Raw genomic sequence first — 25,337 nt, forward strand, 5'->3', positions numbered from 1 at the left:
CAGATCTGAGAGATGGCTTCCACCTTGTCCAAAATGAAAGGTGCTATTACCATTTTGAGGACTCAGATACAGTAAAACACTCAGGCCTGTGCAGCATTTTTGTGTTTTGCTGTCTCAATGCTTTATTCTTGGAGAACCTCTCTCCATTTTAACCACAGTACTTGACAACAGGCTTAAGCCATCCCTGCAGCATGTGGAGTAGGCCATGTAAGTCAGACGGGGAAATAAGATCACTTCTGTGCTTCATGCAGCACTGAAAATGGATAGCTTTACCTCTTCACTCCAACAAGCCCAAGGCAGCACAGCAGCTACAGTGCAGTCCCATGTGGCCATCCCCATGCTACTCATGGGCAACATAGTCACCATGCATGTAGCTCCTTCACCAAGAAAACAGTGCTCTGGCAGTGCTCTATATTTGCATAATGCCATGCAACAACAACACAGTTCATGGCTGTGCACATTACAGCTACCTGAAAGAGAAAGGAAGTAGCTCATTGTGCTGGCATTTTTCCACAGTGCRTAACTGAAGAGATTTGCATTGAACACAACAGCTGCCAGGCCAAAATTATCTGGCATGAATGTGGGCTGAAGCCACTGAAAGAGTTCCAGCCTCGCCTCCAAAACTTGTCCCCTTCCTCTGCTCCCAGGACTGCTGCTGTTACTTCCCAAGCCAGATTACAGAATTACTCTGGGGTAAAAACTAATTCTCAGGTGTGAGGTCAGATTAGTTTCCAGGTGAAAAATTCTCTAATAGCTTCCAGTACAATCAGGGTACAGCTGCTGAGCTGCCAGTGCCACTGGGCAACATGAGCTGTATTTGCTTTAAGGTCAAATTTATTTGTGTAGTACTACCCAGCAGCGTGAGACACTGACATCCATCCCCTCCCACCTTTACTCATGTTACTATGTACCCAAGATCTTCCTAGTGCAAACAGACACCATTTTCAGTGCAGTAGTTCCTGAGAGTGCAGCAAGATTCACTCTGACGTAACAAAGTGATTTTGGAGAAAATCAGCTATTGCCAACATCCAACTTCAAGAGCTAACATAACTCAGGTCAGCAGACCCCAGTGTTCATTTGTATAGCCACTACAGCAATTTGAATTAGTACAGGTTTACTGCTGAGTTACTCAAGCCAGGCTGAACAGCTTAAAATGTGACTTGTCCTCATGGCAAGTACCACCTGCAGGAGGGAGCGATGGTAGAGAAAGTAGCTCATAGGGCAGTGATGGAGCTGCTTCATCCAGAAAGGAGGAAAGAGTGGTGGCAGATGCTGGATTCAGGCAGCAGCATTCAGAGCCGCACATCCTGTTACAATCACAAATAGCCTCACAATTATCTGTGCAGTAGCATGTGAGTGGCTGCCCTTGTTAGCCAGATGACAGGTGGGTCGCAGTTACATCAGCTGGAGGGACCATATACTTGCACAGCCCTAAGAACAGTGTATCATGAAAACCAGGACAACAATGGYTTCTGTAAAGATGTAATGAAATTAAATGAAAAGCTACAGTTCAGAGTCCGCTGGGAATCCTTGGCTTTTAATTACTGGAGAAGATGCAGTTTCCACTGGAGATTTTTATTGAGTTTTGGTGGAATGAGTAATTCTGGATCTGAAAGGCAAATGGGACAAGAGTGAGCGCAGAGGGTAACAGTGATATGGCTTCTTCAGGAGCCACCCACTAGCTAGTTTTCCCTATACTCTCCTTTACACCCAAGGAAGCTGAGAAGTCTCAGACACAAAGCATTTCTCTTTAGCCACTGATCACCTGCCTGCAATGAAGAATGCCCTGCAGGACTGCTTACAGAAGTCACTCTCTGGGGCCTCCAGTCATGTTAAACTTATGACTTTGAGTCTTCTGAACATAAGAAAATTTGCCACAAACCATCCAGATCAAAAGATTTTAAGTTCTATCATTTAGTGTTACTCTTAATTCTGTAACGAGGCAAAGGAACAATTTCTATTAGATATGCTATTAAAGCTTAAAAAAAAAACCAACCCACAAAACAAAACATGCACTTCCTTCCACCTGGCTTGCCTGCACCTTCCCTCGCTCCTTATGTGAGAGTCCAAGAGTGGTACTGCAAGGTTTCTCATTCATCTTCTCGACCATTCCATCTTACCTTTCCTTACACAGGAGAAGCATTTTTTTGGACCACCAACCCAGTACACTCAGCCTAGAAGCTCAAACTGGGTCTTATAGATTTGTCAGTCAGATGTTCTCTAGGCCAAAGCAAATCAGACCCCAAACCAATCCCCTCTCCATAAAGTGATATCATTCAGAATGAGAAGGCAACAATCAATGGCAGAGGGCAGAACCCAGTCCTTTCGCCAGTAGCTGGGACATCTCTGCTGTGCTATCACATTCAACAGCCAGTTGGCTCTGAAGTGTGAATAAGATGCACAGGATTTTCTCTCTTTGAAGCCAGCCCAGACAAGTAGCAATGGAGGGGTCACATCTAGTGGCTTGCTAGAGGATTTCTTCTCAGTGCAGTTCTGTAGGGCTAGTGGGGAAGTGGGAAGATGGAAGAGAGATGGGTGCAGCCCTAGCTGCCCTACATTTGCATTAGTTGCAAGGGCTCCAAGATGGCAAAGCACCATAGCCTGACTAGGTCAACAGCCTAGCCTGACCTGGCAACCAAAGTAGTAAGTTACAAGAGGAATTCTCTAACATATCCCAAAGACAACACCACTTCTATCCACAGAGCTTCCAAATCCCTTACAACAGATAGTCTACAGACATAGGAAGCCAGGAACACATTTCAGACAATAGTTTTGGTACAGGAATTCAGGGCAAATAAAACAAAAGCTTCTTAAGATGGCTACTCACTTGCCAGGAGGAGGGAGGGAACACCATAAGGAAAAGCAAGAAACTCCTACAGCTGAAGATATGCTACAACTGTTGGCAACTAGCAACACTTGGTGAACCTGAGGGCCTGAGAGCACTGGATACACTTACATTTCTAACACCCACATCTAACCAAGAGCCTAAACTAACCTTGTACAACAGGAGTCACCATCCTCTTCTGCTGATAGGCAGCCATAATGCTGTTTGCAGTTGAATTGGGTCCCAGGACCTGGAAGAAGAAGCAACACACATGTTCCAACCTGCACAAAACATGGTGAGAGCAGGGATGCCTGCAGAAAGTTTCTGTTACCAGTCTCCAAAAGCAGAAGCAGCTGGCTGCAGAAGAGCTCAGTTTGAAATGTCAGGAATATGCGATCAAAGCCTAGTAAACTCTCAGAAAAGCTAAGCAGAGGCAGAAAGAGAGAGCTGCTTTGGGACAGCCTCTCAGCACACAGAAGCAAGACCCTCATCCCAACACCAGCTCCTTCACAGCACATTAAGTGGCATAAATTAGCAAGAATGCTTTTATTATAAGACTGATGATATTTGAAGTTCACTGGAGAGCTCCAGCTACCTACTACAAGAAGAGGTTTTAATCTGCCCTTAAACAACTGCTGATCAGGGGTTATGGACAAGATACTGGGGAATATCTTGTGTTCACCTTGAAAGCTCGGAAGCTACGGATCAGAAAAAAAATTTTACTCAGGAAGGGAACTAGTGCAACCCTCATGATTTCCTAATTCCATGTCAAACTGAAGCCTAGAAGCTTGWCAACCCCTCTCCTTTTTGCAATATATACTGTACAGTATACTGGTTCAGACAATTAAATTAAATGTTGTCCTGGTAGTCATAAATGAGCCTGGTAGCTTTTCACTTCATGGTATCAGGATGGATAACCATTATTTCAGTATATAAAAGCTACACTAACACTTCAACCATTAGTCCTAAGAAAGGAAACAGTATTCCTATGTTTTACAAATTGCTTAAGATAGGGCTTACAAGAAGTCACCACTAGGACAAGATGACACAAGCTTTATGAAACCTGATCTTGTCCAATGTAGCAATTCAGCCCTAGATACATAACAGGATATGCCTCTTTGTATATATCTTGTGCATATCAATTCAGAAGGTGCAGTGCTCTTATAATGTATTGCACAGAACATCTATTTGACCTCTGCAGAAAAGGTCAGATCTGGAAAGCCAGAGAAAGATTCTGGATTGTTTCCTGAAGAATGCCAAACATGGCTAAACTCTTGGGATTGTATGGCAGGCACCATGGGTATTGCAGACAAGCACGGACCGGGTTGAGAGAGCTCTGCTGCAACTCTGGACTCCAGATTTCTGGGAGCGAGGTCTCCATCAGGTGCAAAATATCTTCCAGGACTCGCTGTAGTTCCCCAGCTTGCTCATCATAACCAAACAACACAAGCTGCTTCAGAAGGACGTGTATGTCTCCTGCAGGGGGGAATAAAAGCCCAAGCAGTGGGAATTAAGACAGGTGTACTAAATAACTAGCTGTATTGCTCTGGTGTCAGGACAGAGGAAGGGGAACAGTGAATCGGAACTGCAGTTCTCTATTCCTACCCAGCACCTACAGTGCCYGAGTACAAACGTGAGGCAAACCTCAGCCATGGCACTAACGAGACCTCATTTCTCTGCTCCCAAGACTACAAACTTGGAAAGCTCACACTGCTGGGTGCTTCTTGCAGCACAGACACAGACGAACTAAACCAAAGTCCACCACAGACAGCAGTATAGATGGACCAGGCAGTTCATCTTTCCAGCCTACCCATCTCTTGATGGGAACACACTGCTTTGACTGTTTTATAAGCTGGGAAGTGGATTAAGATGATCAAGTGTCTCACCCTTTACAGTCTCAACAGCACGGACATTTTCTCCCAGGGCTTCCAGAAGGGCCACATCTTCAAAAGGGCTCCCCTCCTTCAAGCTGTACCTCTTGCGCTCAGCCTTGCGTCGGTTTTTTGAGGATCGCCTGAAAAAGGAGGATGCTTATTTTACTGCACACACCAGGACTAGCTGTAACAGGACAGATTTAAAGGAAAGTCAACAAGGTGCAAGAAACTTGGGCAGAAAGCCACCTCATCTCCGGAGCTAGCTCTCTTCCCTGTTTCTGGCCTGCCAGTGTGTATTTCAGCCTTCATTTTCACACTATTCCTCAAGTCYTTACTATCCCCAGTAAGAGGGGAAGCATGTAAACTGATATATCCTGTGTGAATGTCTTCAATGGTGCTCAACCAATATACTTTGTGGTATACAAAGTCAGTAACTGGGCTGAGAAGCTGTTCTACAATCCATCTGCTACAAACAGGACTGCTCTGTGTTCCAGTAAGAGCTAAGCATTGGTCTAAGCACAAAGTAAGGTAAACTGTTTGACAGTGATCACTAGTAGGCAAAGCAGAGCTCCATCAAAAACAGTTTGGTGCCAGGGTGTCTGCTTGGCTGGGCATGTTTTCATTTCTGCTATCTCCACAAGCTGTGCACTAATRCAGCTCAGCTCCCGCCAATTATCACAGCAAAGCAACTTCAGTACTGAGGCCAGTATTACCCGCCTAGTCCTGAGATGATTCTGCACACCTCTGACCCACGTATGCTGAATACTAAGGCTGCATTCTCTTCCTCTTTTCATCCAGGCTACAGAAGGTGCCCTAAAAAGCCCATACTTTTTCCACAGCTGTATCTTGGCCAGATGTTTCAGAAAAYGAATTCAGAAGTGTTCCTGCACACCACCCCAGCCTGTAACACCACCACACACCCCACCCCACATTGCAGCTCACATTCCAAAGAGCATTCAAAAGCAACACAGAAGACCAGGGTGGAAAGACAACAGTATGAGACTCAGCAACAACACCCACCTATCAAATGGTAAATATAAGTCAAAGAGCAAAAGCCTTGCGCACAAACTGTTAATGTTTGAGGAACTATGCCCACATTCAATGTCAAGCCTCCTACAGCGAGCTGTTCTGACAATGTGCCTGACACCTACAAGGCCAGCTCCTGCCCAGAGTCTGTGCCCACAGTTTCTCACATGGGCACTCAGTTCCTGCTACACTACTAGATTCTGGCATTTTTTGCTCTATCCTTCCCAATAAGAGCCAAATTAACCATAAAATGACTGTAATTAAAACTAGCTTCAAAGCATGCACAGCTGCTAGGAGGAGCATGCCAAGCATGAGCAAGCTGCCCTCCAAAACAAGGGCTGATGCTAAGGCAGGCACCACCTAATTTGGAGGTAGATACCTACGCTGATATTCTTGAATTGCTGTGTGAATATTTGCTGTTCATGTCACTGGCTGTCACAACACTGCTGGTTTCAGAGATAAGATCCAATTCTGGGCAATTTGGCATTTCATAATCTGCAAAACACATTAACAACTGTCACAGTATGGAAAAAGGCCACAGTTATTCACAGTTTTCTATCTGGTAATTATTTAGCTTGTCAGAGAAGCAGCTTGGGCAGAGTCTTTTTACCTGATGGCACTTGTGAGCCTCATGGCTCTCAGCCAAGCTCAGCTAGCACACAGAAGAAACAGCAATTGTGAGAAGAATGCTGCTCCTTTGCCCTGCTGAGGATTGTGATTATTAACCAGCAAAATKAGAGGGAAGACAGACTCAGTGCAGCAGATCTGCACCATGACAGAACATTCTGCTTTCAGAAAACTTCTCCAAGGCTGTGTAAGCTGGCAGGTGAACATGCCTACTGGGTACCCAGCACATAGGATGTGCTGAGCACTGCCTGACCCAACCAAGCTGGCACTGTGGAAACGTTATCTCATTCTGAAGAGCTTTCAGGTGCATTTAGCTTTCTGATCTTGTGAAAACCGTGACAAAGACAGCCCTGAAAATACAGCTGTCTTTACAGAACGACCAAGGTCAAACAATCACAGTCCAAGTAAAAGGTGGGGATGGAGGGAGAGAAGAATGCCTTCTACTGTTGTTTCTTGCATGCCCAACCCCCACGCTAAACAGGACAAATACCCATTCTAAAAACCTACAGCAGGTTTCAAGGATACCACTGGAGCTAGAAGAGAGCACAGATCCACAGGGCAAATAGAAATCACAAAGAAAAAGATGGTCACAGTAACTTATGCTGGAGAAAGTCAAATGCATTTCAATACCAACCCTGCAGGCTCTCACAAGCCTTCTCTTTCAGCTCTCGGACCACTTGCAGTCGACTCTTATGGCGGAGGAATGCTGTTTTCTGAGAATCTAGGAACATCAGCTGACTTTTCTGAGCTGCTCAAGGAAAGAATCATGTCCAAGAGAAGAATATGAACATCTTTACAAGGGAACTAGAAGACCATTTCTACACAAGTTTAAGCATTCTGCACAGTCCTTCAAGAATTTCAGAAGTCAGGTGTAAAACACACAAAAGGACTCTTAAGTATAAGGAAATTCAAAGCTTGTAATATAGGAGTCCATCAAACAAGATGCACCTGGATGCAGACTGAATTAATGTGCCAAAGAAGCACCTACAGACCAAAAGCCTATTTGTGATACAGGAAGAACAGAAAGCTCTGTGGCCAATCTTTTTACATTTAAGTAGGCTCAGACTAAACACTCCCCCACCTCAATTCGTAGAGCCTACTGCCCACAGCACAAGATGCTCAGAAAGACAAAAATCTCCAACAGCATCAAACCAGCCTTTCTGGAGTGAAGGGGGAATACAGGTATCAAATCATACTTTGAAAGATATTCTCATAAAAGATTCTAGGCCAGACAATAGTACTCTCCACCCAGAGCTCTGCTGCCACACATTTGCTCTGGAACAAGGACAGTCCTGCTTGTTCATGGACTTGTAAACATAAATCTCATTGCAGCCTGTGACTGTGAACCCTGGAAAAGCTCAAAAAGAGCTCAACTAAGCTAAAAAGTGCCTGTGACACTGCAGAGTATCAAGCTGCACTGAGTAGAGCCAAATGTGGCTAACTAGTCAGCCTCAGTTAGGCAGAATGAAAGGAACCTTCCATACAGCTTCCAACAGTGGAGTGCTGCAGGTTCCCACAGCCCCAGTAGTGACCTCCTTCCTCCTCCACAGCACAAAGTCTTTGATTCTTGCACAGACTCACCTTCTTGGATAGCAGGTTTGAAGTTGGTTTCCAAGATATCCAATCTACCATACTTGTGAATCTGGATAACAAAGATCAGGAAAAGCAAACGGTGTTATTGAAAGATGTAACCCAGATCCCACTCCCCCACTCCTGCACTCCAAAAAATGTTTTCACTCTAGTTTTCCTGCTCTGAAATGTCTTACCAGTCTCAAAGCCTCTTCCCAGAGAGCCCCTTCTAAGAGCAGGAGAACAGCCTCTTCATAGTCCTGGAAAGAAAGGGTGACCATGTGCTGTTTATTATCTTCTCTTGGTTCTGGTAATAGACATTCAAGTAGCATCCATCCAGATGCACACTCCTACACAGCAGTATCCCAGTAAGCATAGGCAAACCCTACTGTGCCAGGCACTTTTGAAGTGCTGACATTAAAAACAAAAATATCACTTCTCCCCTTCCCCCTTCCCTGTTGCTCAAAACTACTGTGCAAAAACACAGTYCTGGCCACCCACAGGATCTTCAAAGGGGCAGTAAGAAGATAAGCTCACTATGTGGCCAAAACCCAAAAAACATGAAGCTAGAATCTCAGAGTTTGCAATTTGGGTCTAATCTGCAACCAAAATGACAGCAAGTGTGTCTTTCTGGGAAGTACTCTTGTTTTCAACTTGTAAGCGGCCAATTACAAGGTCTCTTCAAAGACCACCAGGAGTCRTAATAGGTCTCTCTGTCATCTTGTCCTACAACTTCTGCATAGCTCCAATGGTTAGCCTCTGTTCTTCAAGCAGAGATCACCTGCTTGGCACACATCACAAGCCCAAGTGCAAGCAGATTCAAATATAAGGTAAGGCATTACAAACTCCCTGAGTAAAGCTATCTCTGGTGGAGATCATGGCTAGAGCAATCACTGCACTTCTCCAAAGCGGCTCTGAACAAGCCTTCCTGTGGCTCCCTTCATCCAAGCATACAGTGCCAGCTGCCTATTTTTCAACATCTATTCATGCAACTCACATCAGCCCCTAAAAAAGCAGAGCAAAGTCACTTGTCTACTGCATGGCCAAGGGGCCATGGAACTAAGTCTTCCTTATTCTAAAATGTGTGCTTCAGCTCTGTGGTACAAAAGCTTTTCATACCAAAGCAGAGGCAACTACATGGGTATGGCAACTCAGGGACACAGCATTCAGCAGCTCCCTGCTCACTGCATTGCCTGGAGCAGCTCTGCCCTCYGCAGGAGGGCTGACTGCACAGACCGCTCTGTGGTCAGCACTCATGGAGGGCAAGTCCCTACTCAGTCCCAGGACAATGGCCCAGGACAACAGAGAACAGAGATGCCTTGGCTTTTGGACAGTGTATATTACTGGGACACAGACAGGAGAGTGATTACGTTACCTGAGTGTACTGCTCCAGGAGTAAGGCTGCCTCTGCATGCTTCCTCTGTTCAACTAGTTTTCCTACAAAAAAAAGGCAGAGTTCAGTTTTTCAGGAATAGCTGGGTTTTATGCCAAAGTACTGGAAAGTCCCGCTCACTGAGGCACAGTCTACTTGCTCACACACTTASGCAGTCTTCCCCCTAAAGAGAAGGGCTGCCCAAAGCCAAGAATTCCATTAACTTCCAATATTATCAGCCAGTTGCTTATGAAATTGCTGATGCATGTCCCTCAAGGCCAGCTGAAGACCCTCTCTCTCACACTCAGACAGAAACAGTGAAGAGGAAGTCTCTTAAGTGAAGGGGGGCAGGAAGTAAAGAGGAAATCTCTCCTGAAAGCTTCAACGTATCACAGTCTTGCTGTCTGCTGGGAGCAGCTTGTTCCCTGCTCTCTGTGGTAGGGACAACAAGCATCAAGCCTGTGGGATTCAGGACTTCTAGTCCCCTAAAAGTCTGGATCACCTTTGGCACTGGCTTGTCTGTTAGGATGCAGTACAAGAGGAACAATGATACATAGGGCAAGGAAAAAAAAACAAAAAAACCAAACCTTCCAAAGCAAAGCACTCTTATTCAAGAGGGTCTGTATCTCTTCATCTCACTAAGTTACACTTATGATTTAAGATGTGCACTAGGAAAGTTGTTGAAGGCAAGAGCATTAATGTAAAAAGTGAACCATATACCTTCCATAAGATATGAAGGATCCAGATTGCATCAAGTGATAGAAAAGTAAGATATTGGAATATCCAAATCTGGAAGATGACATTCCCAGGAGTCATATTCCCCCAGATTAAAGTGGGCTTTGTAAGATCTACCTCTGAGTAAGGCCAAACCCAGGAAGATGCTCCATTTCCCTGGCTGAAATATGAGCCAGGTCCATGACAAGCATGTGGCCCAYTGTGTCCTAGTGAGCACAAGCTCTTTGAGATGAGCCATCTTTTATCCTGTAGTAGGAGTGCACATAGCCTTATAGGTACCAGCTGGCCCTGGCTTCTAGCAAGCTTTAAGGAGAAGACATGAAGATACAGCACTGAATTATCCAAAAGCCTTTAAAGTCAGTGACTAGGCACAATATTTGTGTGAACAAAGTCTAGAGGCCTCAGTCATATCAGACACTTTACAGAGTGTTTTCATCCCCTGAGCTTAACAAGGCCAGGCCTGTTCCTGGCCAAGGAAGCAATTTAGAATAGCAATTCTGCGACTGGCTGCAAAGAACAAGTGCAAGAATGAGGCAGTATGGGGCACCAAACACCACAACTTTCTTGGCAAGTCATGGGTACCCACCAGCTCAGCTCCTAAGGCAGGTGATGTGCAATTACACAAACCTTTGGGCAACAGGGACCCTTTTTTCTCCCTTTAAGAAACATTGCTAAAGATTGAGGTTCTTATAGAACCTTCTTACAGAAGCTAAAAAAAAGAAAAATCACACTAAACCAAAAATAACTGAAGTCAGTTTTGCTGACTTTGATGACTTTTTGCACACTTTTCTCATCTCAAGGCCTACCTGCCATGTTCCGTGCCAGGCTGGACAGCTTATCTTCTGTGTAACCAAGCCGTGAGGCCATGCACAGGGCTTGTTGCCAGCTGCCACTGGTCAGGAAGGAGTCAAGTGCTTTTGCAAAGAGGCCAGCACGAGCAAATATCAATGCAGCCTGTTCGTATAGCTGCTTCTGATTCAAGTAATCCCCATAGGCATCGCTGATATCCTGCAAGACAGGGACAAAAGAGAGAAAAAGAAAGATCAGCTGGAGAGTCAGCAACAGTTGTCCATAAGAAAAAATTTAAGTGCCTCTTAACCCAAGTTGTCTTTTTCCCCCCCAAGAGGAATCTCCAGGCAGAAGGTCCCTAACCCATTTCGAGCTTTATACCAACCCAGGTGTTGATGGTCATGGAAACATTTCATGCAGAGCTGAAGCAAGAGACAGGAGGTGCCTAACTCTCCAAGCCAGAGGCTGGGTAAACTACAACTCCTATCTCCTGTACTTGACACCTCTCTATCAAAGTAATGTTTTCATCTCCTGCAGAGGAGTTACAGTTGTTACAGTTTTGCAGCAGCTTATGCTGACAGGCTTAAGTGTAGGCTAGCAGTCTGTCTTCCCTAGCCTCTGGCTGTGAAGAACCGCTCCTCCCTGGCACCACTTGAGTGCAGGAAACCAATCCCTTCCCTCTACCCAAATGAGCAACTTTTGTTAGAATGTCTTCCTGAACCAGCTTATCCCAGGAGTCAAACACTAGCACATGGGAGGAAGCAGGCCCTGAAACCAGATAGGCACAGGCTGCCGTGGAGCAACAGACTGAGCTGCTATAGGGCTGTTCAAAGCTCACAGGCTCCACCAAGAAAGGACTGATGGATTTGACCAGAAGAATACAAAATGAATAAAGAAAGACTCCCAGTAAGCCAGACAGGAACAGATTTACTTCAAGAAGAAAGTCCTTTCTGGTATCACCTAATTCCAAACAGACTGAGTCTATTTCCTCTCTTATTTCTTCATCTACTTCTTTTACAATGACCTGTGTATTGTATATTTACAACATCAGAATTAAATGCTTTCATTTACATTTTACCTCAGCCTTGTGTAAGCTAAAGAAATTGTTCACTAATACTGAAATTAACAAGGGATTCTACACCCTAAAAACCAGTGTATCTACTCCCTGGGATAGCGGGACACATCCACAAGTGCCCTAACACCTCTAGATTCTCCAGAATGCCCAGGTGCCCCCATATAACCTGCAAGGGCCAGACAGAAAGCTGGTATCACAAGGGTCAAGAGAGGAAGAGAATTCTTTCTGTGGTAACAGGAGAGTTCTCCAGCACACAGCAAGATAATGGAGCAGAAACCAGACTATCAAGTACTCTCTTGGTCATGGGATCAAAGAGACGACAGCCATTCTTTGGATGACCAAGCCTCACAGGCTCAGTGCTGAGGGTCATTCCAGCTAATATCCTGGAAAAGTGTCTCAGCCCACACAGGAATACCAATGTCTTGCAGAGCTTGAATGCAAGCAGCTGCTGTCTCATTCCTGCCCTCACTCAAGGTGCTGGGGATGTGCATACATATGCATAAGAGAATTAAAAGCTTGTTCAGCACACTGCAGGATCACATAGCTCACACACCTTGTACTCCTGGGTGCTAGGTGGGTACAGCTTCAAAGCTTCATAATATTGATTCTGATCCTTCACCAAGTTCAGAAATTCAGAGAAGTGCTCAGGACCTGGGGAAACAATTTATTTTTCTGTAGCGACAAATGAGAATACACATGGTTCTCATGCTTCCTAGCCAGTCTGGGTTCATTACATTAAGAAGCAACTAGAGGTACTTGGGTGTAACAGCAAAGAAGCACCTACTTCACTTCTCTAAGTAAGGCATTTCCTTTCTCATTCATTTCCTTGAGGTCTGCTTCACTTTTGCCCACAATATCAGCTGGTGACAAGTCATCCACAACCAGAACAAAACAAGACTTGTACTTCATGATTGCAGAGCAGTTAAGTGTTCTCCCACCTCTCTCCCTGCTCCTACTTATACTAAAAAAACATGGAGCAGAATAAAGTTAACTACGCGCTAACAGGGGCTCCTTCTTCAGCTGTTTTATACAAAAGGCTCTACAAAAAAGGAATGCTCTACTGCAGAATTTCTCCTTAGAGATGTTGCACGTGCAGGACACTTACCACATTTGCTAAGGTGCCCAAGAGCTTTTGTGTATCTCTTCAAGTGCCTGTCTATTGTGTATCGCTGATAATTGGTTTCCATTTTCCGAAGGGTATTTAAGAAGGGTAAGTACTCTTTTGGATCCTGTCAAGAATAATAAAAACTGCAGTTGAGCTCATCTGATAACATCCTTGTTCTGTTGACAGTCCCATATTTGCAATTACTATACAATAATACACTATAAAGACTTTTTTGTTAAAATACAAGCCATCCTAAAGAATTAATTCTGTAAATGTACTCTTGCCAGGAATGCCTAATTTAAATTAACAGGCTTCTATGTGGACTTCAGCAGTATCTAATATTGGTGATATTTTAAATTCAAGTATCAAAAGTATTCATGTATCAAATATGTTTTCTATTAGCTGCTATTTTCTATATATTTGCAGCTGTAAACCTGATCAATTTCATCCACATGAAAGGTCATGAAAAACATTCCTGCTAACACAAATAGGGTATTTTATTTTATGGCCAGCAGGCTCTCCTCCAACATCAGGAAACTCTGTGAAGACCTGGATAAATTTGATCCTAAGACTGACTTGGCATTTTGATAGAGAAATTTCAAATTAAACCTGCTGAAAAATACACACTATTGTCATGGCCACCATCCAACCAAGCATATACCCCAGAGGTACAGAACCAGGGACCCTAAGGCACAGAGCCATGACACTCTGGATCACAGTCTCCTCCCTCGCTAGAACTCCTTTGCAGTGCTGCTCTAGAACAGCCCTACTTTACTTTGGGCATGAGGGAGTTTCCTAAGCTGTACTCAAGAAGTATTAAGGGATGCAGAGGCATGCCAACTTCACAACATCACTCCAAGCACACATGGGTTTTCTGGGCAGCTCAAATCCTGCCTTGGCAGAGAGCTGTGCCTAATAAAACAAGTGGATGGATCCACAGACCACAAAGAACCTTTGGGTAAGTAGCAAAATGATTTAACTATTAGCCAAGACCTTTTGTGACTTTTCTGCCACCATGATGACTAAATCAAAATCATACGTCCCCAGGGAATAATCATACAATTCATTGACATCCACAAGGAAAAGCAGGTATTTCAGTGCTTCCTCTGCACTCACAGCTGTGACATCTGGAGAAATATTCTCTGTAATGAAGAAAGAAACATAAGATTAGTTAAACCAACAGTAGTGGAACACATCTCTGAGGGAGGGATGGCACTGTCAAACACATTCTTAATACCAGATAAAGACCAAATTTAATTGATCTAATAGCTCATTCTGTCTTGCAGGAGGGGTTACTTTGCCTAGGTTGTTTGCTTAGACTTTCCAGGCATATGGCATCTTCAAGGCCTGGCCCAAGCACAATAACTTGTGAAGCATGTCACAGTGACAAGCCAGAAGCATCAGGTCAGGATAAAAGCGGAGTTTGCCAGTTAGAGCTACTGGGAGCTAGAAGAGGAACCTCCTATTCCTGGCTGGGAAAAATTGAGCCCTGAAGGAGAAAACAGCTTACATCTAGGGCTATTTGCTGACGTATCCAGAGCAAAGGATGAGCTGAAGACAAGTACATATCTTGCATATGACCTGATCTGCTGCTGTTCCCTTATCACACAGCTAGTTTCAAGCACATTTTTTGTTTTCTGACTGGCTCCACAAAGAGCCACCTTAAAATAATTTTCAGAATAAGCCATGCTAACAGTGAAAGTTCCTACAAACTATCACAGAGGATCAGCAATTTTCAACACTTCTAGGTTCCTGATACTACACCTCGAAGATCATGAACTTTCTGGAGAGCAGTTTCCAGTTCTGGAGGACTTTTCTTTACGTAGGCTGTCAGTATCGATAGGCAGTATCTGAAGAAAAYGGAAGCAGTAAAAGAAAATAAGATGGAAGAAAGACTTGGTTTATTCCTATTTTAGCATAGAAAAACTACTCAAGTTTTTTTTCCCCACCCAAGGAAGACAGGAAAGAGAAGAGAACAGAATACACCAGAAGGAAAATTCTACTCAGCATGTTTCCCCAAACATGTCACAAGACTGGAGGTGTGTTTTGAGTACAGTGAGCTTCTTTACCATGCCAGCCAGCATTATGGAGAGAATACCCTCTGGAAGCTCAGATAGCTGAGTACAATTTTCCAGATCAAATTTTGCATGAAAATAGTCTTTTTTCTAAAAAGAAAACCTTCCAGGAAGTTATCTTCACTTTCACACATTTCGTACATCCTATTTTATAATAGTTTTTCTAGCTAAGAGGATGTCTTGTTTTTCAAAAATGTTCAGTGAGAGGTGTCTAACATTAATAGGGTTTAGCAGCACCCCATTCTCTGTTGCTCCTCTATCAAACATTTCAGATTTAAAGTTGCAAATGGTCTAATACTGTATTTCACTAACCACTGTTACTACCCTACTTTCCCACCCTCTGCCCTTGACTGATCTTGATTTATTCAAGGAAGATGGTGATAAAAAGGTAGCTATTCAGGTATTCAACTATTCAGGGAGGTATTTAGAAAGAGGCAGCAAGAACATTCACACCAGGTTTACAAAGGTAATCTAGTTTCAGATGAAGCATGTGAGATTTTTCAGAAAGGTCATTTCTCTAAAAAGCTAGCATCTCCCCAAGGTGATCTTGCTCATGCCTCTCTAACCCCCATGCCACAAAGACTGCCCCTGCAATTTTAAATTGTGTGTGGTATTTCTTAAAACCTTGTAATATCCCCGCCTCTCTAATTCTTATGGGAAAAGTTGTTTTGCTGCCTGCAGAATCATTGATTGAGCTTTTCAGGAAAGCATCCTCAGCACATAAAATGTATGGCTATATACGTTTAGTGGAACACAGGCTCACCTCAGAGTATCTGAAGTGAAATAACTGACAGCAAGGACAGTTTCGCTTTTCTACAAATAGCTTATTAGAAGTCCCTGCAACTGTTCCTTCACCTACGATAAGAAAATGCTCACTTCTGAGGGTCAATGCGTTCCATGGCAACTCTCATCACATCACATACGAGGTTCACTTTTTTTTGATCAGGATGCTGCTGTGGCTGAGCATTACTGCTACCATTCAGAGATGGGTACATACTCTTTGTGAAATCTTCTTCTCTAAATAAAAACAAATATTATGAATACAAGCACAGTCCATCACATAACCTAGCACAAAGCAAAGGACACGTACCACAGAAATTAACCACACAATAATATTAACCACACAATAATATAGCTCATATACTCATTCAATGCAGACAGGCAACCTGCCACACTGCCTGACAGAACCAGGTGGCTCTCCACTGTCTCTCATTCTCCCCAACTGATTCGCAGCCAAAAGAGGCATGAGAAAAAAATAGTTAGAGCCCATTTCACAACTATAGTTGTGAACACAAAAATCAGAACGCAAGGTTTTCAAGATACAACTGCCTTCCACTAAGTCCACCGTGGATATGCTAAATACAGAGCACTTCTGAAAATTAAGCCATCGCTTGTACTTCTAGACAAAAATTTAAGGTCAAAACTGAAAATAAAACAGAGAAACTGAGTGACAGCTCCAGCTGTCAAACAAGCATTTAATTCAGCAAGTCTAAGAAATCCTGAGACTACCAATGGCTTAATGCCACTTGCCCATAAACCTCTGAGAAAAAAGGCCAGGGTGCCTGATTAGGGAATCTAAGCAACTATCTTGGCCTCAGATTTCAGACAGGCAATGCTGTCTTCCTGTTCCTTCCCTATGAGGGCACAAAACCTTCTCTGTTCCCATTTACCCTTGTATAGCAACCTGGAGAAAAAAAAACAAAGCAATTGGATGCTGATCCCTTGCTGGCAAAATCTACTGAATGCCTGCAAGCTGGAATTCTCCAACAAGATACAGTGATTGTCCCTGAAACTACTGAGCTTACTGGGGTGTTTATGACCCATAATGCCAAATTTCTGGCTGAGTCCTTGCATCCACACCAGAGAGCTGCCAGTATGTTGGCAAAATAATCTACCACCACTGGTTATATGCATGCTCCCATTTGCAGAGTTATACTCACTTCAGTTCAGTGAAAAACAAGTTGATGTAATTCACAGAATCTATTTGCTTGATAAAGGTTTCTACATTTTCCAGAAATACCTGAAAAGAACAAAAGTATTACTACTGTTATTCTAAACTAGGAAAGTAAGACGAGCAAGTTTAAGGACCTTCTTTCAACAAGCAAGATGAAAGAAATGCTAAACCCAATCTGCCTGTATAAGAACACAGCAGTGCAGAGCCCTCATCCCTCCTGAAAGCAGAACTGTTAGCACTGCCTGCTCTTTTGAGCCCGCTGCTAAATGCCAGTGGATTCCAGGCTTGATGGATATAGAAAAGGGTACAACAGAGCTGGGCATACTTGCCTTGGGGTTGTGATCATACAGAAGATTGAGGTTGATTCTCAGCTTCCTCATACACTGAAAAGCTTCCCTGAACATAAGCCTGAGGAAACAAGTTAAGCAGAATAGTTTACATACTGGATAGGTGCAATATCCACATACAAAGGCAACTCTTTAGAGGAAAGTACAGACACAGTGAGAGGGGAATAATAGGTTAGGCAACAAGCTATGTAAAATGCCTTCCAGACAAGATGTGCAAGGTCAGTCCTGTCTGTTTCCAGCCCCTGCAGTGGGACAGGCCAGCAGACTAGAATGAGAAAGAGAGACAGGCCTTGCATTTAAAAGAAAAAAAAAAACAAAACACCCCACAAACAAAAAAAAAAGTCACCATGTTTGAGTCTAATGGACCAACTTCCATTTCAGAAAACTTCAGTGTAAAAAAGATTAAACAAATACATCATGAAATACAGTATGCTACTTCGTGAAGTGCCCTAGATGTCCAGAGAAGGGAGCAGACCAATGTATATCTCCTGCCCACCCAGTCCTGGCACATATGTAAGACCTTCAGTGGCAAAGTGTTAGTCAGCTGGGACTGCTGAAAACTGGACTTTTGGCTGGTAGTCTCAGGAACAGTTTTAACTTCCACTGAAAAGTCTATTGCTTTGAGTCTAGCCTCCCTCCCTTCTCAGGGAAGACCTCAGCACCACAAAAACATGCCAGTTGCCTCTAAACAGCTCAGAGTGGGGAAGGGAAGACCAGAATACACAAGTGCCGCTTACCTGTTCAGCCACTTCCGAATTTGGGCAAGAACTAGAGCTCGGTGGTGAATGGTCTCCAGATTCCCTCTTGGCATCTACAACACAAGATTCAAACAATTATTTCTTGCGGTTACCTTACCTACATCCAAGGCAAAGTGAGAACAGGACAATTCTTCCAGACCTCTCTGTTACTTGTGGGTGCATTTTGCTCAAAGTGCATACAGTTTCAATGAATCTGGGAGAAATATTTGAATATTCTCTCAGTTCAGAAACCTTCCTTTCTCAGGAGGCTGCAAAATGTAAAGGCCTCATGGTTTGGGATAGCCTAGGAGAGCTGAAAGGGAAACAGACTTAAAAGCAGAGACTTCTTCAAGCAGAGGAATTCAGCAGGCATGAAACCAAACTAAGAGGAAAAATTCAGCCTCTGAAAAATTTGCTTCCTGTGATCCAAGATGCTACAGGAAATGCCAGACTGCATGGACATATTCTAACAGGTGTGAGGCATCTATCTGAAAAACTTGCTAGTCTGTTACCCACTGGCTCACTGGGATAGATAGTTTCTGGCCTTTCTGAAAGGGCAGTTGTGTACTGCTAGGAAATCTAGAGTGTGGGTGACCTGGGAATGCCAGAGAAGCCCAAAGCAGGGAAAAAAAAAAAAGTCTAAGCTATTTTTGTACTGTTTTGTTAGCAAAGTCAAATTCCAGAAAGAGGTAATCTACCTGGATATCCATGCTGGCAATTCTACATCAGTTTATTACCAGCTTGAACATTTCTCCCTCCTACACAGATACTTTTTTTTTTTTTTTTTAATTCTCTCAGGAAGAGAAGAAATTTCCTTGAGTGAGGCAGAGTCTGGAGAACACTGAGGGGGTGTCCTTTAACTGGGTTCAACTATTTAATGAGGGTTGGAGTCAACAGAGCTAGACTTCTCAGAAGTGCATGGGGAAAGGACAAGAGGCACAACTACAAGTTGCACAAAGGGATACACTAGTTGGACAGAAGAACTGTCCATTCTTTTGTCCATGTTAGGACATTTGTCACTGCACATATGTCCTAACATGGACAAAGCCTGGAGCAACCTGATCTAGCCTTCATGTTAGCCCTGCTTTGAGGAGGATGTTGGACTACCGACCTCCAGAGATGCCTTCTAAATGAAACCTTTCTCTGTTCTAGGAATCTCTGCTGGTTCTCAAGAGCGAGCAGGGTGCTCCAGACTAACTTGGTGCGAAAACTAATGACGGGCTGTTAGCACATACAAGTACTAAGACGTGGGTCTGAGATTCACAAGGAGTTGTGTCAACGCAGAGCACTAAGTTACCTCAGCCCACAGGAATTTGAATATCACTCCCCATTTCTGTCCATATCTAGCTGCCTGTGCTGAATCTCTTAACTCCCAGAGACATGTTCAAACAATTCCAGACAGCTGGAGATTCGTGAGGTGGTGTTCTGCAGCAGGATGGGACAGCAGCTATGTAACATCACACATGTTGTTTGCAGCTTGTCCAGCTGTCCACTGAGACAACTTTTCCACAAACCCTGTCAGCAGACCTCCGCAGACATGGGCAGAGCACTGACCTGCAGAACGACCTTGGTGTCCTGAGGCACAACGGTGATGATACGAGAGCCTCGCTCCACGTTGCGCAGAGTCTCATTGCTGGGCACAGCAGCACTGCTCAGGCCAGTCTGAAGGGCTGAAGATAGCAGAGTTATCAGCACACAGGGCACAAACTCCAGCACGGTGCTCCAGCCAGGCTCTACCGTGTGGCTTTGCAAGGTCCTGCTGGATGTACAGCAGCTCCCATACACTGATTCAGTCAAGAGTGATACACCAATGATGCTTAACTGTTCCAGACAAGACGAGGACCCCTCAGCGCTAAGCACTGCTCTGCACAAAGCAGAAACACATCCTCTATGCCTCATGAACTTAAAGCTCAAGAGACCAGATGACAGCAGCACTGAAAAGCGTGCTGGACCAGCAACTTGTCATCCTCCTTTCCCAAGGTGCCCATAACTCTCAGAGCCAGATACCACCAGAAACTGTTCATATTTGGACCCCTTCTCTACTGTGCACCCTGAAAGAGCACAGAGCCTTTTGCTGGCTTTGTATGCGAAGGGGAGGGAGAGAATGCAGAACTAAACTATTGAAAAATGGAGATAGGGACAACAACCAGGGGACAAATCCTGAGAAGAGCACATGGTATACAAAACCAGTCTCCTGCACTCCTTGCTCTCTGTGACTTTTGAGAGCAGCCTCCCTCTTCTGTCTCTTAAGCAGTTGCTCTAAGTGACCAAAATACAGTAGGTTTGGAAGTGAAAAATGGGGATATGTTGTGGTTCCAAGACAATGGCCACAGGCTGCCAGCAGCAGGCAGTCAGAGCTAGCATTTACCTTTCACTGACATGTCCTTCAAGCAGAAGCACTGACAGGTGTGGGAGTTGGTTGTCACCAACAAAAACTCATTGTATGTTGCAAATGAGGTGATGTTGGAAGCTACCTGCAGAAAGATAAGTTTATCATTGTGCAGAGCAGAACAGGAACAACTGGCAAAGGAAAAAGGGATGCAATAAAGGGCACACACTTTGGTACCTCAGTATCATTGATAAAAAATCGGCATCGATCTGTAAGGCCTAAGATCACCTCCTGTAAAGAAAAAGGACGACAATTATAAACTGTCAGTGTTACAACCTCCAATGTCACCAGCTGATTACCATTAGACTGAAGTACCTTATATGGTATTGAGCACCTCATGTGAATTACTTAGAGAAGCTGGACAGGAAGTCATCCAATCTCTGTACCAGGAGTGCTTCTTCCTTAAGTGTCTTTAAACACTCATGCCTGGACACCAGTTTCATCTACCCCATCACAGCAATTCTACAGTAGCAGAACAGAAGCAGAAGCCAGGCCAAATCACAGCTTTTTACTCAACAGCATTGGTTCCAGAGCACCAGAGGAAGAGCACTAGTAAAGAGCAGAGCAACTCCATACAGTATTCACCTGGGTGCACACTGAAGTAAAGAAATCCTGGAACTACCATCACAACAGCTAGCCATTTCTTAAGTTGTTGCAATTATCAAAAACCCCATCATTAACAGGAAACAGTAGGAAYAGAAGATCTGTTGTAACTCAGTGCAGTCGTATTTGCTAAGGGGGTAACTTCATATAAGATAGAACAGAATGCTATTTTCACACATGGCAGGGCAGTGACTGCTGGGGACTTTACATTTGAAATTCCTCACTCTTTAATCACATTATTTATGGTATTAACAGAAGGGGAGACTGGGTGTTAGCCAGAAGGCATGATGAATACTCTACAGGACAAGGAAAGATAAACTCTCAGCTCTGCATCGGTCTTTATGAAGAAAACAGTTAAGAAGCATCACTGGATGCTGGGCAGAGGATCAGAGTGGATATTTGATACAGGGACCATTAGGAATTGAAACTGCTTACAATCTTACTTACTTCTCCACTGATCTTGGTGAGGGAAGTCTGCACACAAGGGTGAGGGAACTGAACAGCAGAGCCACTGCTGGTCTGCCAGGGCTCAAGGACTGGAGTAGGTGCCTCTAAAGAGCAAAGAGGAACAAATTGTTTTCCAGCCAAAGCTCCAGAAATTACACTACAAGACCCGTATCCCAAGGGAACTGCAGCCAGGTGCACTTGCAGAAACTACAATGTCTGACAGAGAGAGGAGGGAATGCTGACACAGAAGATCAGCACACAGCAGACAAGAAGGTGGTAATTTCTGTGGGCCCAGCAGCACCTTTATTCCACTCTGGAACAACAGAGAAGTGTCAAGGRCCTGGCGGTCAGTCAGCATTTCTGAAAGCACTAAACCAGCCACCTTCTTTTCAAAGCACAAAGTCAGAGCTATCATTCTTATTAACACCAACTATTTTCAGAAACAAATCACTAATTTTAACCTGTTTCTGGGATCAAAAAGAGCACGCAGCATCAAATACCAACAAGAGCCACCCATGTCCCTGAAAGCAAAATCATCTTGTTAAACGTTTTGAGAAATCTGTGACTATACCCTAGTCCAAGAATCTGAACAGAGATCAGCTTACCCCAAAGGTACTTCAGGATCTGCCCATCAGCCAGCTGCAGAGCTACGGTTTTGGTCACTGGGCTGCAGCACAGGCTGATCACTTCTCCATCTACTGACACAGACAACCTAGGACAAGGCACAGAAGACGGAGAACATCAGAGTGACAGGAGACACATATAACACCTAGGTTCTGCATTTCCTGGAGCTAGGTGGAGGGTGCACATCTCTAGAATGGACAAATACCTTGTTTATTTAAGGCTCTTTTGCGAAGTCTTTTCACACCTCTGTAAGCTGATACTGGCCTTACAAAGCATCATCAATCTGAGCCAACACACATCTGGCCTAACTGTGCTAGTCACTGTATGCATAGTTACAGCACTCTGTAAAGCTCACTTTTTTTGCTGTATAGTTCATGTGCAAATCAGCCTGTCTCCACTGTTTGAGCGCATTAGAAATGGACTCTCAGGATCCCTCTGGAAAGCAGATTTCTGCAGCCCAGGTGGCTTCCTTTTGTGCTCTGGTTTTAGTTCCACTGCAATCACAAGGCCTGACAGGTGTTGAGGAGAAGAGGAGTAACAAGAGCAACAATCCTCTCTGGACCTTGGTATGGTGGATAAAGGGGGGAATGGAGGAATTCAGTCCCCTGAGGGCTGGATATTCAGACAGAGGAACAGAGACATCCTACATTGACACAGGCATGCTAGCATAACACCTCTCATCAGGCTGGATACAGGCATTAGGACTACAGGGAGATACTGTCCAGTAGCCAGCTTCATGAGCTGCTTTGGATATCCTGCAGGAATAGAGCCAAATCCCCCACTTCTCAACCTCCAGGCTGCACATCTGAGAGACCTAATTCCACCTAAGCACAGTATGAAGGGTCTCTCAGACCCCACTAACAACAGAGAGATTTCTCTAGTACCGTAAATCCAGGCACTGCTCTTCAGCTCCAGCCACATGAGGCACTGCAGTCAGATGGTGAAGGACAGACTGAGTAGCATGCTGATCTTGACCAACCACCAGAAAGCTGTYGTCTGGCAGCCAGGTGAGAAATCGGAGCCCCAGGGGATTCATCACCTCATTGGTGTTGCTGCCCAAATCAACCCTGTCACATAATAAGAGAGACAGAGAAATAAAAATAACCCAATTTCAGCAGGCTACCCCAGAACCTCGGTGCTCTGGAAAAGGCCAAGATCTTCCTGGAACAGCCTGCCTATACAGACACACAGCACATGCCTCAGAAGAAAGAGTACCATGCTGCCCACCAAGTTACCCAACCCTTAGCACTGATTGCAGCCAGAGCCTCTGTATGGTGAAGCCATGTTATCAAATGACTTCAACAGCTGGAGGCAGAGGTCAGAGCTGTGACCTCCAAATCATCTAGCCAGGTACCCTCATATCCCCACTGGACTAGTTCTGTATTACCTGTACGTTTTATCAAGGTATGGTGTTTCCACAGCTGCTTTAAATCCATTTCCACCTACAGCTCCTAACCTGACAGTGGAGTCCTTCACTGTGCTCTGTCCTGGCAAAAACAGAAGAAAGCAGAGCTTAGAGATACTGCTAACACAGCCCCTTCCACCTTCATTCCACCCAAAAAGCAGAAGCTACAGGAGACTACTACAAACGTCATAATACACCATCCTCGCATGTGGAACCATCATCTAATCCTCACTAACACTTACACTGAGGAACGTAACCACCTTATAATGTCCCAGTACAAAACTCAAAGATAAGAGTGACAGTGTCTGGTCCTGCAGCACACTGAATATTACACCATATAAACGAGTGCTCTGGAAAGTGCTGGGTGGCTTAGATAGATGCTAGATGGCTAATCCCAGACACTTCTAACACCAGTCAGCAACATGCCATCAGAACAGATTATGCAAAATGCCACCTGCTGTGCTATATTCAAGTAGGAACCACGCAGGCGGGTGTCACTAGCATGAGCACACAGCCAATTGCTGGACACTGCCTTCTCACAAAGTTAACTCACCATCAAGATGCTCCTGTGTCACCCAAGCTGCTGGGAATATGAGGACAGAGTTGGGATCTATATCTGAACCAGCTATATCTGGCTCCTGACTACTAAAGGCTCAAGTGATCAGCACCACACTAGTCCCCCTTGTACCACTCTCAGGGAGAGCAGGTTTCTTCTAACAACACAGTGCAATATTCTCTCACCATATCTATATACAGAGATTCTGTTATCAGCATCCAGGATGGCCATGTCTCCACTGTGCTTGGGATCTGTGTGAAATGCAATCTGATTCACTGCCTGTGTGAACTGGAGATGATAGGTACACATGGGTGGGGGCACCACAGCATGCTGGAATGCTGTGACAAGCACTTTGTCTGTGGAAGAAAAGAGAAAGAAACTAAATTGTAGCCCAGTCCAGCTGTGAGGCTCTTGTCAGGCTGTTTACTGAAAGCAGGAACAACACTAGAGGAGAAGACAGGTGCCATGCCCCTAGCTGGCAATTCAATTAAACCACCTCTGAAGCTTCCACCAACTCCATGGTCCCTCTCACTAACAGCTTTGTAGAAACAGAAGGTAACAGAAGAACCACAGGAGTCCCAGCCAGGCTGCATCCAAAGGGCTGCAGCACCTCTTCTCATTCTAGAGCTCCAAAGCAGCYCCAATGCTTACCTCCATCTATGACAGCCACATTCGCCACATGCTGGCTATTCTCCCCCATCCCATGGTTGATGGTCCAATGCCAGTCATAGGAGAGGTAGTGCCAACCCTGGCAGAGGACATGCAGTCTGTACGGAATCACTGGGTCCCACAGCAGCGATACCAACTGATTTTTCTCCAAGTTGCCAAAATGTAGACTTTGCTTCAGGTACCAGTGATAGTTTCCTGTGGTCCACAGCTGAACTATAGCAAAACAAATGGTTACCACCGACTGCTGCTTGAGACCTATCTCAAACCATTCCTATTGCCACTACTTTCTTGGGGTGAGTCAAGTGCGATGGAAATAATATTCATACCCTCCAGCCCATAGACTGCTTCATACAAAAAGCCCAAAGAAAACCTTAAAATTCCTTCAGTTCTCTGCTGTGGGAAGGGTGCGAGTGTTTTAGGAAGGGATCACACCTCCAGCACTTTATTAATACTACTTCCAGATAAATCAGCCTGGAAGATGCTTTGAGCTCAAGCTGAACTAGCAGTTCTTCCTGAGCTGCACAGGGAGTCTCCA

The 25,337-nt window shown here is 44.5% G+C and overlaps 1 protein-coding gene across 3 annotated transcripts in view; it reads right to left on the reverse strand.

Moving 5' to 3' along the window:
• Positions 1-1,470: 1,470 nt before the first annotated feature.
• ELP1 (elongator complex protein 1) overlaps positions 1,471-25,337 on the reverse strand; it is a 33,186-nt gene continuing 9,319 nt past the window's right edge. Inside the window, exons 10-36 of one of the 3 annotated variants that reach the window (XM_026085184.1) lie at positions 24,785-25,015; positions 24,319-24,489; positions 23,560-23,659; positions 23,057-23,239; positions 22,154-22,260; positions 21,549-21,652; positions 20,676-20,729; positions 20,478-20,583; positions 19,664-19,779; positions 18,110-18,183; positions 17,355-17,433; positions 17,012-17,091; positions 15,948-16,088; positions 14,761-14,846; positions 13,990-14,138; positions 12,997-13,120; positions 12,445-12,542; positions 10,834-11,035; positions 9,296-9,357; positions 8,118-8,180; positions 7,933-7,993; positions 6,986-7,099; positions 6,108-6,219; positions 4,711-4,838; positions 4,146-4,300; positions 2,996-3,074; positions 1,471-1,609 (exon numbers count right to left, since the gene is read on the reverse strand). In XM_026085184.1, coding sequence (XP_025940969.1) covers positions 1,542-1,609; positions 2,996-3,074; positions 4,146-4,300; positions 4,711-4,838; positions 6,108-6,219; positions 6,986-7,099; positions 7,933-7,993; positions 8,118-8,180; positions 9,296-9,357; positions 10,834-11,035; positions 12,445-12,542; positions 12,997-13,120; positions 13,990-14,138; positions 14,761-14,846; positions 15,948-16,088; positions 17,012-17,091; positions 17,355-17,433; positions 18,110-18,183; positions 19,664-19,779; positions 20,478-20,583; positions 20,676-20,729; positions 21,549-21,652; positions 22,154-22,260; positions 23,057-23,239; positions 23,560-23,659; positions 24,319-24,489; positions 24,785-25,015 — 3,047 coding nt within the window. In that variant the 3' untranslated portion in view covers positions 1,471-1,541. Of the gene's footprint in view, positions 1,610-2,995; positions 3,075-4,145; positions 4,301-4,710; positions 4,839-6,107; positions 6,220-6,985; positions 7,100-7,932; positions 7,994-8,117; positions 8,181-9,295; positions 9,358-10,833; positions 11,036-12,444; positions 12,543-12,996; positions 13,121-13,989; positions 14,139-14,760; positions 14,847-15,947; positions 16,089-17,011; positions 17,092-17,354; positions 17,434-18,109; positions 18,184-19,663; positions 19,780-20,477; positions 20,584-20,675; positions 20,730-21,548; positions 21,653-22,153; positions 22,261-23,056; positions 23,240-23,559; positions 23,660-24,318; positions 24,490-24,784; positions 25,016-25,337 lie in introns of those variants that run through there. The other 2 variants (XR_003256544.1, XR_003256545.1) reach the window with 2 other exon arrangements.

Source organism: Apteryx rowi, unplaced genomic scaffold (genome assembly GCF_003343035.1).
Source record: "Apteryx rowi isolate R43461 unplaced genomic scaffold, aptRow1 scaffold_661, whole genome shotgun sequence".
Classification (NCBI taxonomy): Eukaryota; Metazoa; Chordata; class Aves; order Apterygiformes; family Apterygidae; genus Apteryx; species Apteryx rowi.